Source organism: Coloeus monedula (assembly GCF_965178545.1).
Source record: "Coloeus monedula genome assembly, chromosome: 1".
In the NCBI taxonomy this organism is placed as follows: domain Eukaryota; kingdom Metazoa; phylum Chordata; class Aves; order Passeriformes; family Corvidae; genus Coloeus; species Coloeus monedula.
In genome coordinates, this window is record NC_138781.1 from 44,748,081 (window position 1) to 44,760,325 (window position 12,245).

The following is a 12,245-nucleotide window of genomic DNA, read 5'->3' on the forward strand; positions in this document are numbered from 1 at the left end:
TTTGCTCATTGTATTTTGTTTTCCTGGTTTAAGTTTGACCAGAAAGAAAAAAGCACATTGCTGGGGAACAGAAAAGACTACTGGGATTATTTCTGCGACTGCCTGGCAAAAATCAAAGGAGCTAATGATGGAATCCGCTTTGTCAAGTCTATTACAGAAGTAAGTATATCAGTTAAGCATCAGAATATGTGGGTTTTGTTTTGCCATGTCTTTTCAGAGAGCAGTAGCAACAAACAAAAAAAAATACACTGCTTTTAACACATAGCAAAAAAACCTTGGGGTTTTTTTTTTCTCACATAAGGTATAAAAATACAAGATTTCCTTTTCTACTAGGGCACCAAATTATGTAGGATTAGAAGACCTGACTCCTGTTTCAAAGACCACTTACATAAGTGAATGGACCTGTTTGTCTCTGATTGTGCCCTGCTTTTTCATAAACTTAGTGCCATTTTCTCTTGAAAAGAAATGAGAAATTGAGTCAAGGGTAGAGCATACCATCTTCAGCACAGCTTACAGCAGGATTTGACTCTTAAGATGAAACATTCACCATATTTGACTTCTCTTAAGACTATTTTAACTGGTCCATAAAGTTGACTGACTGAGAGCAGCAATTTCATCTTCTGTCTCAACTCTGTTCCGTTGTGTGAAATAGCATGATAGAATGACATGGGATGGTTGTCATTATTCCCTTGGGTAAGCTGTCAGGAACAGCACAAAAAGCCTTGTTCCTGTTAGATTTAGATAGTAATAAAAACCATGTTATATCTTCAGGTCAATGTGGGGTGAAATAAAAGCTGTGAGAAGCTTTCTGTGTTGATCCTGTCTGAGTCTTTAGAATCGTTTGAAGATTTTCCTTGTGGGTGGAAGAGGCGGTGGTGTGGTGGTGCTGGCCAGTGTTGTCCTGGTGCTCACTTCTATTATCTGTGAGCAGTGCTAACTTGGATTGGCAAGTTGCTATTTACAGCAGATTTTTCTATTCTCTTGGGAGTTCTTCCACAGCAGCTCTAGATAATGTTGTTTTGATTCATCTGAAAGAGAGCCATGATACTGCAGCAGAGGCAGGTTCTGGTCTCCCTACCTTTCTTTCTTCTCTTTACAACTTTCACAGTGTTGAATTTTGCTGTTCCAAGGTGAGCAATCCCAGGAAGGGCTTCAGTTTGCTTTACCAGTGGGCAGGAAGAGAGGGGAGAGGCACAGAAATTTGGGTTGGATTTCGCACTGCAGGACAACCAGAGAAGTAAGGACAGTAGCCACTGCTGCAGGAAAAATCCTCTGACTATAGATAGTGGCCCCTAAATTCTCAGTAGCAGGAGCCACTCTGATTTCTCTGCAAAGGTGGCTGTGCTGTAGTCTTCAACAGTCTGTTGCCTGTGGTATCACCTGCATATTGCCACATGTAAAGACTGCTCTACTTTTTCCTTCTACAGTACATCTGGCTGTTAAATTGTTAGCACAATATAAAAAATTATAGTTTGGAAGCAGGATATGTTCTAGTTCAATTTCTGTGCAGTCATAGAAATTAGCTTGTGGAAGGTTTCTTTAATCTTTATTAACTTGTGGTTTAGGAATATAAACTCTTAAAAGAGGAATCAGTGCTTGGTTTCAGGTAACTGAGCTGGCAGACTCAGGCCCAGAAATTAAATGACACATGACACAAATATATGTTTGTTATTCCTCTTCATTACAGGCAGGAATCAGCAGCAAATTTTTGAACCTGGCTGGATAGGACATAAAGGTTTCCAAATGTCCTCTATTTGCTCACTGAACAATACTAGTTGACCTTCAAAGGTGGAGGTGAACAAAAAGGAAAGAGTAATAGTTAATTTTCAGGATGGTCAAACATTAGACAGCATAATGCCTCTTCTGTTCTGCCTGCAGTGCTTCTAATGTTAGGGTGCACGGTGTGCTAGAGAGGTGGAGCAAGGAAGCAAATAAGAACGCCCTGGAAGCTCTTATCTGTTAATTAAGCAGAGGGCCTTATTCTTGAGGGCAGTAGGTGAGCAGTGAGTTCTGGTCATTCTTCTTTTCCTTTCAAAAGGTGATTACACTAAATACACATCTTTCCAAATCTTTACAGCCATACACTGCACCTTAGCTACAGTGTTTGCTGTCAACATGGAAACACTGTCAATACCAGACACTCTGCCTCCCTGATTTCTAGCAGGGCTCCAGGACATGGCATGCTTTTGCTTCCTAGTCAAATAGTCTTCAGCTACTTGTAACTGCATATATGTAAATATTTTCCTCTACTTCTCATTATGTACATTTGTTCTGGTCTCTTCATATTGCTTAAAGAAGGCATTGCAATTTAAATTGAAAAAACAATGGGAGTAAGGATAGGATTAATTCTGTGGCTTCCAGGGTTTGGGATTTTTTTGACAGTTCTTAAGATATTCACTAAATATGCCTACTTAGGAAAAAACACTTGTAAGCTTCTGTGCATAGAGTAGGAATAGCATCTCCCTGAAGAAATATTCAGATGTCTGCAGGGTGAATGAGGGCGAAAACCAGTTGGTAAATTAAATTTGCTGTTTGTGGTATACTTAGTGTTTAGGGACCATGGTATTTTGCACTTTGTATGCTGTAGAATTCAAACCAAAAATCAGTAAAAAGTGTTGCTTTCTTTGCTTCACGTTTCATTCAGGTTATATTTATAAGGAACATTTTTGTATGTAGTGGGTTACTGAGCTAAATGAAGAACCTGTGTTACTTCAGAGTAGAAGCCCAGTAACAGCAAAAACAAGGAAGCTGAGGGTATTGCTCTCATTTCACCACAGTGGAATACTGATCAGCCAGAGAGAAAGCTTGTGTGGCCTTCAAGCCTTGTTTCACACTAACTTTCCAAGTAAAGTTACAGTAACCTACTAACCTGTGCCTCAGCCTCTCTATTTTTGTCTTGGCATCTATTTTACATCATAAATGTATTTGTTTTGTTAGTTGGATGAGGAGTTTGGTGAGAAATTCTTTCATCATGCTCCTTTCCCATTCCTAAATTGATTACTGACTTTGATAGAAAGAAGAAATAAAACACAACTATTCAGTGCTTCACTATTTTGCAGGACAGAAAATGGTTCAGATGTAAAAATAAAACATCAGTTCCCCAAGTCAATAGCTATAACAAAATTCAGTGCTGAGCTTTGTGATCCCCCTTATGTTGATTTAACAGCTGTCTTCATAAAAAGATCCATTAAATTTTGGTCATGCAGCTGCTCTTGGTCTGAAGAAAGAATTAGATTTTAATCAACTTAACGGCTAAGTATTAAGAAAGGCTTTTTGCGTTGTCTGGGGTTACTGTGTCCATGGGGATGTATATTTTTATATGTGTACATCTTTGTTCTATGACTAAATCTGTCCAGCTGTGGCCATATGCATCTTAAGTAACTTAAGCAGTCAATTCTGCCTTTACTGGGCACATTGAGATTTGCCTTATGTTGTCAAGTGTCCTTAGCATAGTCTGGACTCAATATATTAGATGATTCATTGGTCCTGTGATGCCTTTTATATAATTATAAAGTGGACAACAGTCAGCTGTAGAAACAATTCCATTGTTCTAAAAAGATTCCACCCAATGACAGACTTAGGAAAAGGTTCTTACTGGTTTCCATTAAAACTTTTTCCTTCACAGTGGCATATTATATTTTTGTGTTGCTATGTGGGCTTTTCTGGCCATGTCTCTACATTATTACAAATGATATTTAGACTTTTCTTGTGGTTTCTCCCCTCCAGCTACGAACCTCTCTTGGAAAAGGAAGAGCATTTCTTCGTTACTCCCTGGTTCACCAAAGGCTAGCAGATACCTTGCAGCAATGTTTTATGAACACCAAAGTGACCAGGTGAATAGCAAAGTGCTTTTTTAACTAATAAGTGTTTTCTCAGTGTGATCAAGCAACATCACCTAGTAGCTATTGAAAGAAATTGAAACACTTCCAAATGTTTGGCTTAGAGAGCTGGTAATAGGATATGAAGGATCATAGACCTTTTGTCCTGGGTCACTGGTTCATACCTATCTTGGGCTGGTAAAGATTGAAAGTTATTACAGCTAAATATGTGTGGAGTGGGTTGCACTGGTGCTTCTGTACGTCGGTTTCAAAGATGTTGTGTTTATAAGTATTGAAGACCCTGGGTTTGATGGGCTATTCATCATGAGAGAGGATTAATTTGGATGTGTTGCACAAAGCCCCAGAAAGCATTTGCATATATCTCTGGATGGTCACACAGAGGAACAACTTGCCCTTGGTCAAGAAACTCCAAGTATAGTTTGTATTTGGTTGGAGGGACGCTGCTAGGGCTTTAAGAAAAAGCCAGCTATTTTCACAATATATTTAACTCTGGATGCTGCTTTCTGTTCCTCATTTTTGATGTTTTAAATGTGTGATTTAGGTATTTACTGTGTGATTACCCAGTGCATGGCACATATTTTGTATTGTCAGGGATTTGCCCAAGCACTACAGGAAAAAATATTTTGTGCAGGTACTCCTATAAAGATATTTATGTGGAATTAAATAAAGGTGTTTAATTTCATTTACATTGAAGGGATAGGATATTGTTTGGTGGGTCTGTTCATTGTAATTTGTGTTTAGAATACTGTATCATCATTTTTCTGAGGTGGAGTGAATAATGATGTAGGGTTTTTTGTACGAGAAACTGCTGCTTCTCTTTTGCTTATGAATGAGTACTTCTTTTTCATTTGTTTGTTTTTAAGTGACTGGTACTATGCAAGAAGTCCATTTCTGAATTCCAAAATGAGTTCTGACATTGTGGGTCAACTGTATGAGCTCACTGATGTTCAGTTTGACTTGGCATCAAGAGGCTATGATTTAGATGCTGCTTGGCCAGCATTTGCCAGGTAAGATGGAGCCACGTTGTGATTTTGTGTTAACAAGGACATAAAACACCTGCTTGCTGAAGAATCTGTAAAAGCTTCTCCTTTTGAAGGTAGGAATACTTGTGTTTGAGCAGGTATAAACTTTTTCCATGTAATTAGTCCATGACCAAATTGGCCTGTTTCTCCTTCAGTTTACTGAGGACCAGTGATCAGAGATGGTGCTCTGTAATACAGCACTTACAGTAATTGCAGTTTAGGCCCAAATCCCAAGCTATTCTCATCTATAGAGGCACAAGAAGAAATCTTCTTCCTCTGTTTCAAGAGCTGAGGCTGCACAGCCAAGCAGTGTGCTTCACTTGCAGCAATGGTGATCCCACCTAAAAGTGGGGTATAACAAAATCTACCAGATCTGGTCCAGGTCCATTTGTATCGATGGGAGTTTTCTAGGGCCCTTTCCTGCCACCATCTGGTTGAGCAGCCACCACACAGCAATACAATTCCTTAGAGCAAGGCTGCATTGGTTCTTGAGGATGTGGGAACTGACAGCTACCAGCCCCATCACCTTTTATAGATGCCTTGGATAGCCCTATATTATTTTTCATCAATTTCATCAATTTCAGTGGTTATTGGGCAAGACAGCAGGTGCAGTTATGTCCTTTTTTATGTGGTAATTACCACTAGATAAATCTTACATATACAAGTAGAAAGACACAGATATGTGTGCTTAGACTTACCTTATATATTGTTTCTCTGTGTGATCCACAGGAGGACTCTGTCCTCGCTTGGATCTTCAGCATATTTATGGAAGCCTCCCAGTCGCAGTTCCAGCATGAGCAGTTTAGTGAGCAATTATTTGCAGGTAAGCAAATTGCAAATAAATGTTTATATGTCATGGTAGGTCTCTGGTTGGCATAGCTCCAGAGAACTTTGTAGTTTTATGATGGTTATAAGTCTTGAAATGCTAAACTGCTAAAAGCATACTTAATTAAAAGTAAAGGGAATTGTCTCTCAGCTGCTTCAACTTGACATGGAAATCTTGTAAAAGAAAAAAAATGTGTTCAGAAGATAGGTATGTACTACCAGCAGATAGGTATGTTTTCATTTATCTTTTGGGAAAACAAGCCCCATTTACTAGAAGTTGATATCTTGTAGTGCTATGAAGGCAGCACACAGTGTCACTGTACATTAAGACCCTGAATTGCTCTCATGTCGGCACACCATTTAAGTGCATGTTTAATACTACTTAAACTTTCTTCTTTTCCCCTTCTGTTCATTTAGGCACAAGAGTTTCCTTCCAGCCCTGACGTAAATAACTCACTAAATGTTGAACACCTTGAGGGCTATGAAGAGATGCGTTTAGAACTTGACCAGGCTGAGCTGAGGCAGAGGGAACTTCAAGATCGTATTCACCAGCTAGAAGTTGAAAACCAGGAGCTCCAGGCAGCTGTCAGCCTTCAAAAACAACAAGTACAGGTAGAAAAGGAGAAGAGCAATAACTACAGTGAGGAGAACTCCCGGCTGACAAAGATAATCACAGAGTTACAGAAGCAGTGTGAGGTCTCACACTCCACTCAGAGCACTGTCCATGACCTGCAGAAGTGCTTACAGTCACTGGAACTGAATGCAGTGGAGCAGCAGAAGGAGCACTCAACAAAGGTGGAGCAGCTGTTGACCAGCAAGGAAGGTTGTGCTTCAGAATTGCAGGTTTCTAATCAGGAGCTGGAGACCTCTAGGGCTTTGATTGCTGTGAAGGATCTTTGCATTGATGAGCTCAAAGCCAAGCTGAGTTCCACAGAACAGAAGAACCTCAACCTCCTTGCAAAAGTTGATGCTGCCTTGGACGAAAAGGGACAGCAAGCCATAGCCCAGTATGACTCTGCCCTACAAATACGGGCACTGTTAGAGAAGCTTCAGGAGATAGAAAAGGAAAAGGCAGATATGCAAAGACTCAATGATGAACATACATCTCAGCTGAAAGCAGCAAGGGAGGAGCTGCTGCTGAAAGAACAGGCACAGAAGGAACTGGAATCAAGATACAGTAGCCTCACTGCTAACTCCAAAGAAGAGAGTGAAAAGCTGATTGGGAGCCTGGAGACCATGGCAAAGGAAAAGGATGCACTTCAGAAGGCCCTGACTCTGAAAGGAAAGGAGATGGCTGAGCTCCAGACCCAGGTAATGGGGTCCCTGGCTCAGGTGGGTTCACTGGAAAAAAATCTTGAGGAAGCCAGGAAGGAAAAAGAGAAACTTGAGGAGGAGTATGGTAGGAGGGAAGGAGCACTGAAGCAGGAAGCCCAGTTGCAAGCAGAGCAACTTGAACTACAGGAGGGTCGCTTAACAAAGGTGAGTCAGACTGTGTGTAGTCTTCAGGAGCAAAACCGGAAACTCATGTCTGAGAAGGAGCATCTCGGGCAGAAAGTCAAGGAGCTGGAGGAGCACATGGAGCAGCAAAACTCTGCAGTGAGTGAATTGGATGAGGAGAACAGGAAACTGAAAACAGAGAATGAGAATTTGCAGCAGTCTAAGAAGAAGATGGAAGAGAAACTGAAAAATCTGGAAGCTTCTAAAGCTTCCCTAGAAGCCGATGTAGCCAGGTTGAGAGCCTCTGAGAAACAACTTCAGAGTGAAATAGATGATGCCCTGGTGTCAGTTGATGAAAAAGAGAAGAAGCTCCGGGGTGAGAACAAACAGCTGGATGAAGACTTGCAGAATGCCAGGAGGCAAAGCCAAATTTTAGAGGAGAGACTGGAGGCTCTGCGCTCAGAATATGAAGAACTAAAGCAAAGAGAAGAGACCTCCAAGGAGTCTTGTGCCTCATTTGAAGCACAGCTGAAGAGTGCCAAACAGCATAGTTTACAAATGGAAAAAAGCTTGGACACCTTGAAGGAAAGCAAAGAGTGTCTCCAATCACAGCTCACAGAGAAGGAAGTAGAACTGCAGGGCATGGAGAGCCAATGTGAGCAGCTAAGAGCAGAAGCTGAAAGATACAGGAAGAAAGCAGAGACTCTTGAGATAGAAAAGCTCAGTGTTGAAAAGACATGCCTTCATCAAACAAAACTTATAGAATCTCTCACATCAGAAAAGGAATCAGTGGAAAAACAGCAACTACAGCAGGCGGCGTCCCTGGAGAAGGAGGCAAAAGAGCTGGCCTTCAGACTGACCATGACTGAAGAGCAGTTGGAGGTCAACCGAGGGGAAGTGTCCAGGCTGCAGGCAGAAGTCCTCGACCTACGAGTCAAGCTCCAGCAGGCCACTGATGAGAGAGAGAGGATGAGAGGTGAGCTGGCAGTCACTGAGACTCTCTTGAGTGAGCAGAAGGCGCTTGTCCAGCAGCTGAAAGAGCAGAGTGAGTCTCTCAACAGAAACCATGTGCAAGAACTGATGCAATGTAAAGAAAGGGAAGAAAAGCTGAAAAAAGAGCAGGAGAAAACAGCCCATCAAAAAGCTGAGCTGGAAAGTAATTTAATGAACTTAAAGGAAGAGCTGTCTAAGGTTAAGCGGTACTTGGAAAATGCTAGACTGGAAAATGAAGAAAATAAAGATCTCCTCCACAGGACCAACACTGATATGGCTGAACTTGGTATTCAGATTTGTGCCTTGACCTCTCAAAAGGTGGATGCAGAAGAGCAGTTGGCCCAGGCCACAGAAAGGTTCAAAGAACTGGAAGAACAGACAACAGAGCAACAGGAGAAGCTGAAGCTTGACATCTCTAATCTCAGAGAGGAGAACAAGCACCTGCAAGAGAAATTAGAGGAGGCTCAAATGTGTGCTGCAGCTGTTCCAAGTCTGCAATTGCAGCTGGAGACAGTACAGAAACAGGCTAAGAGTTTCCAAGAGACCAGCCAAGAAGAGCTGTCTGCAATAAAATTTCAAATGAGCACAGAGATTCTAAATTATCAGACAAAATTCAAGGTAAATTAATGTAATTATTATAGCTGAGGGAGCTGCTTTACCATCTGCTGCAGCAATTACTGCATGAAATCCTAAGGTTTGTGTGGGTCAGGCTCTGAGACTAACATGCAACTAGCCTAAGCCTGAGAATCTGAAAATGTCTCTATGCTCATAACCTGGGCCTCTCTGAGGTAAAATAACTCCTCAGAGTTCTATGGACACGTGTAATGGAAAGGCCACGTGATACGGAAAAGCAAGTCAGTACTCATGAGGGTGATGATTTCTTATGTTGGCACTGAAGGTGGCATCTGCTGTCCCTCTGGTTACAGCTGTGGTTGTTTGCTTTTTTGGTAGGAGCATTGCAAGACCTGTCTGTCACACCTGTAACACTGCTTCTCCTAAAAACTGATTTTGATGAAAGGAAACTTAAACTGAGACCAGAATGCAAAAGCATTTAACTCCTGCATGTATTTTTGCTTTCAGCTGCTCAAGGCAGCAGCTGAGAAGATCAAAGTTTTGCTTCCAAAAAAGTATGAGTCAGCCCTATGTACATAAAACAGCACACCTAAAGCCTGAAGATTTCATTGTGTTTGCTTTGCCATTCTGATAAAATGTCTAAGATTGCTGGTTGATCAGAGGCTTATGCCACTGCATGAGTCTGACCTTCTTTTTCCTGAGAATTGCAATAGCCTATGCAAAGTAACAGTGAAACACAGTTAATGTGCCACCATAAAGGGAGTTTGCTTGATTCCAGGAGTTGAGTGTCTTTTTAGCTGTCTTTCATGAGCCAGTGGTGCTGCATTTATCCCATGCATGGCAGTAAGAGCACTCATAACTCACAGCTGGGAATTTTGTAGGTGAGGGGGTGGCCGCTGGAGGATTACTAACTACTGGCTCAATCTCTCTGCCAGGCTGTCAGTGAGGAGTGTGGGAAAGTAAGAGAGCAACTTGAGGAACAGAAGCAACAACAGCATGCTGCGGAGGAAGAGATTACAGAGTTACAAGTAGGTGCTTGATCTGATTTAAAACCAGAGGTGTTTGTGTCAGCAGGCATTAGTGTTACCACTGGGAAGGCAAGCAGCATTTCTAATGACTGGCTGAGAATCTGAGAATGCCTTTGTATAAATACAGTTGCTGCAGAAAAAATACTGGGCAGCTGACAGCCACTGAAACAGAGATTATGAAAAGCACAATGTCACTTAGGATTTGCCCTGCCTTGAAAGCTGATCAGGTTTTATGTAAGACCTGGTTATGTGTTCTCTTCTTAAATGGGGGTGTAGGTTTAAGATGTGTCTTTCTTAGGCTCTGCATGCCCACACAGCCACATGTGTACATCCATCTGTTTGCGGGCTGCAAAGGGCACTGAATCAGAGAATTAATGTGGCTGAGAAATAACCCAGCCACAAAAAAAATAGGATTTTTGCAATAAATTTATCAAACAGTTGAGTTAGAAGGGTCATACTGAGTTGTAAGGAATCTGGAAAGAAGAAAGCTAAGATTACTGGATGTGGCCTTGCCTGCTAGGAGAAATCCATACCTTTAGAGGTAGTTAGGTATGTTCCCTGAGGACTCCAAGTTTGGCACACTTCTCTGGAGAGTCTAGCTGTGAAAGAAGTTGGGTTGTTTTCAAGTGTCCTTCATATTCCATATGGGTTTTAATAAGCAATATTTCCCTCCTATTTAGTTTTTCTCTTTTGAAGCTTTTAGGTGGTGAAAAAGCTTTCAGGGTATATTCTCTTGCCATTATTTTAGAGAGATTTTTCTTGATAAGGAGGCAAAAGCTCAACTGACGTGGATTAACAAGAATTACAGGCTTAATACTGTCTTACTTTAGAGTGTTTCCCTTATTCAGTGTGACAGAAGTAATCAGTCACTAGTACACAACTAATTACTGCCTGCTTATACAATAATATCTTAATTGGTCATTTGGCTGTAACTGATTCTTTTAAAACATTGTTAGCTGTCTTAGTAATTGTCCTGTGTGTGGTAAAGTCTTGTTTTTATATGTAAAGAAATACAGTAATTTATTTTCCTAGGCTGCAAACACGAGTTTATGTAGAAAGCTGGATGAAGCAAGAGAGCAGCTGTCAGAATCAGAATCTGCTCGGCTGCAGAAGGAAGAGGAGGTGACGTCTCTTAGAGAACTCTTGGAAAGGTGAGAGTTTGGGTTCTTTCCATAAGCTGTTAATTGTAGGCCAAGCAGGGGGACAATAATCAAAACATATTGAAAATTGCCATGGTTTATGAAGTACCATATGCCATGGGGTTTTATACAGAACAAATAGTGCATGGGCACTGACAGGGAATATCAGATGGACACTTCAGACGAGAAACAAGGAAATTATCCAGCACACATGAGTGCATGGTTTAGTTTTTACTGTATTGTTAATTTAGCTGATATAAATTCATAAAAGACATTTTTATAACCTCCTTTTACCTTATAGTTTAAGCACAAAATTAAAACAATATTGGGGGGTTTTTTTGTAAGGAATGGAAAATTTATGCTTTTGGACAGTTTAGTTTTTCTCTCCTTGTCGCGGGTTCAGTTTGTAACCGGGCGGAAACACCAATTTAGTGTAGTGGTTTGGTCCAAAATACTCATTACTGTTTATCTGCTGTGAGATAAGAATTAGGAGGAATGCAAAGCAGGCACCAAACTTGAAAGAATATAAAGTTTATTAGCAGACCTAAAAGAGGGAAGAAAAAAAATTATACCACCTTCAGAACTCTCCTCCTCCCCCCACCTTCCTCCCTTCTCCCACTGACAATGTAAAAAGACAACCCTTAAGATGTTCAGTCTGTTTACCACTTCCATAATAACCTTGTTCAGTCCATTTAGAAAGAGAAGTCTCTTCTTGCTCATGCTATGAAAACATTATCACAACGAGACAGCCACCCACTTCCAAGTATTGTTCAGTCCATTTAGGAAGAGGAGTCTCTGCCTGCGTGTGAGTCCTTTCCCCTGACTTGCAGCTTTTCCCGCAACTGCTTTCGAGGGTCCACTCTTGAAGTTTTTTGGGGTACAATTTTAAGGTTGAGCTGTTCAGAAACAAAAACAGAGGCCCTTCTCCTTCCCTGGGAGCAAAGGGTCTTCATCATCTTCATCGTTAGGACTATCTCTGGGAGCATCTCTAGGTACTGAGGTTTTCTCCTTTCCCGTTTGGAGCAAAAGTCCTCATCTGGTTCATCTCTCCCTGTCCAAACTTCTCATGAAATTACAGCAGCGTCAGCATCTGCCTATCTCAGTGCAGGTGCTTTTGCTCACGAGTTGAACACTCCACCCGCCATATCTTCATGAAATTACAACAGGATACTCTGATATATCATAGCTTCACAACAGAATTTCAGCTTTAAGCATCTCCTCTCTCTCTTCCCTCAGGTTTTCAGCTCTTCACAGCAGTAAAAGGGTTAATCTCACCTCGGCCTTGCAGCTTTGCAGCTGGAATGTTGAATTTTCCTTATCGAAGTGGAGAGGGGGGAGAGCCGAGCCGCTCCGGCTGCCCACGGCAAGGCAGTGGGGGGGGTTCCGTGG

General features: G+C 41.4%; 1 protein-coding gene across 4 annotated transcripts in view; it reads left to right on the forward strand.

Moving 5' to 3' along the window:
- Positions 1-12,245, forward strand: part of FYCO1 (FYVE and coiled-coil domain autophagy adaptor 1) — a 47,077-nt gene that overhangs the window by 12,120 nt on the left and 22,712 nt on the right. For all 4 annotated transcript variants that reach the window (XM_082284627.1, XM_082284626.1, XM_082284628.1 and 1 more), the window contains 7 exons: positions 34-159; positions 3,727-3,833; positions 4,703-4,846; positions 5,591-5,684; positions 6,104-8,734; positions 9,625-9,717; positions 10,750-10,868. In XM_082284627.1, the coding sequence (XP_082140753.1) occupies positions 34-159; positions 3,727-3,833; positions 4,703-4,846; positions 5,591-5,684; positions 6,104-8,734; positions 9,625-9,717; positions 10,750-10,868 (3,314 nt within the window). The remainder of the gene's footprint in view (positions 1-33; positions 160-3,726; positions 3,834-4,702; positions 4,847-5,590; positions 5,685-6,103; positions 8,735-9,624; positions 9,718-10,749; positions 10,869-12,245) is intronic.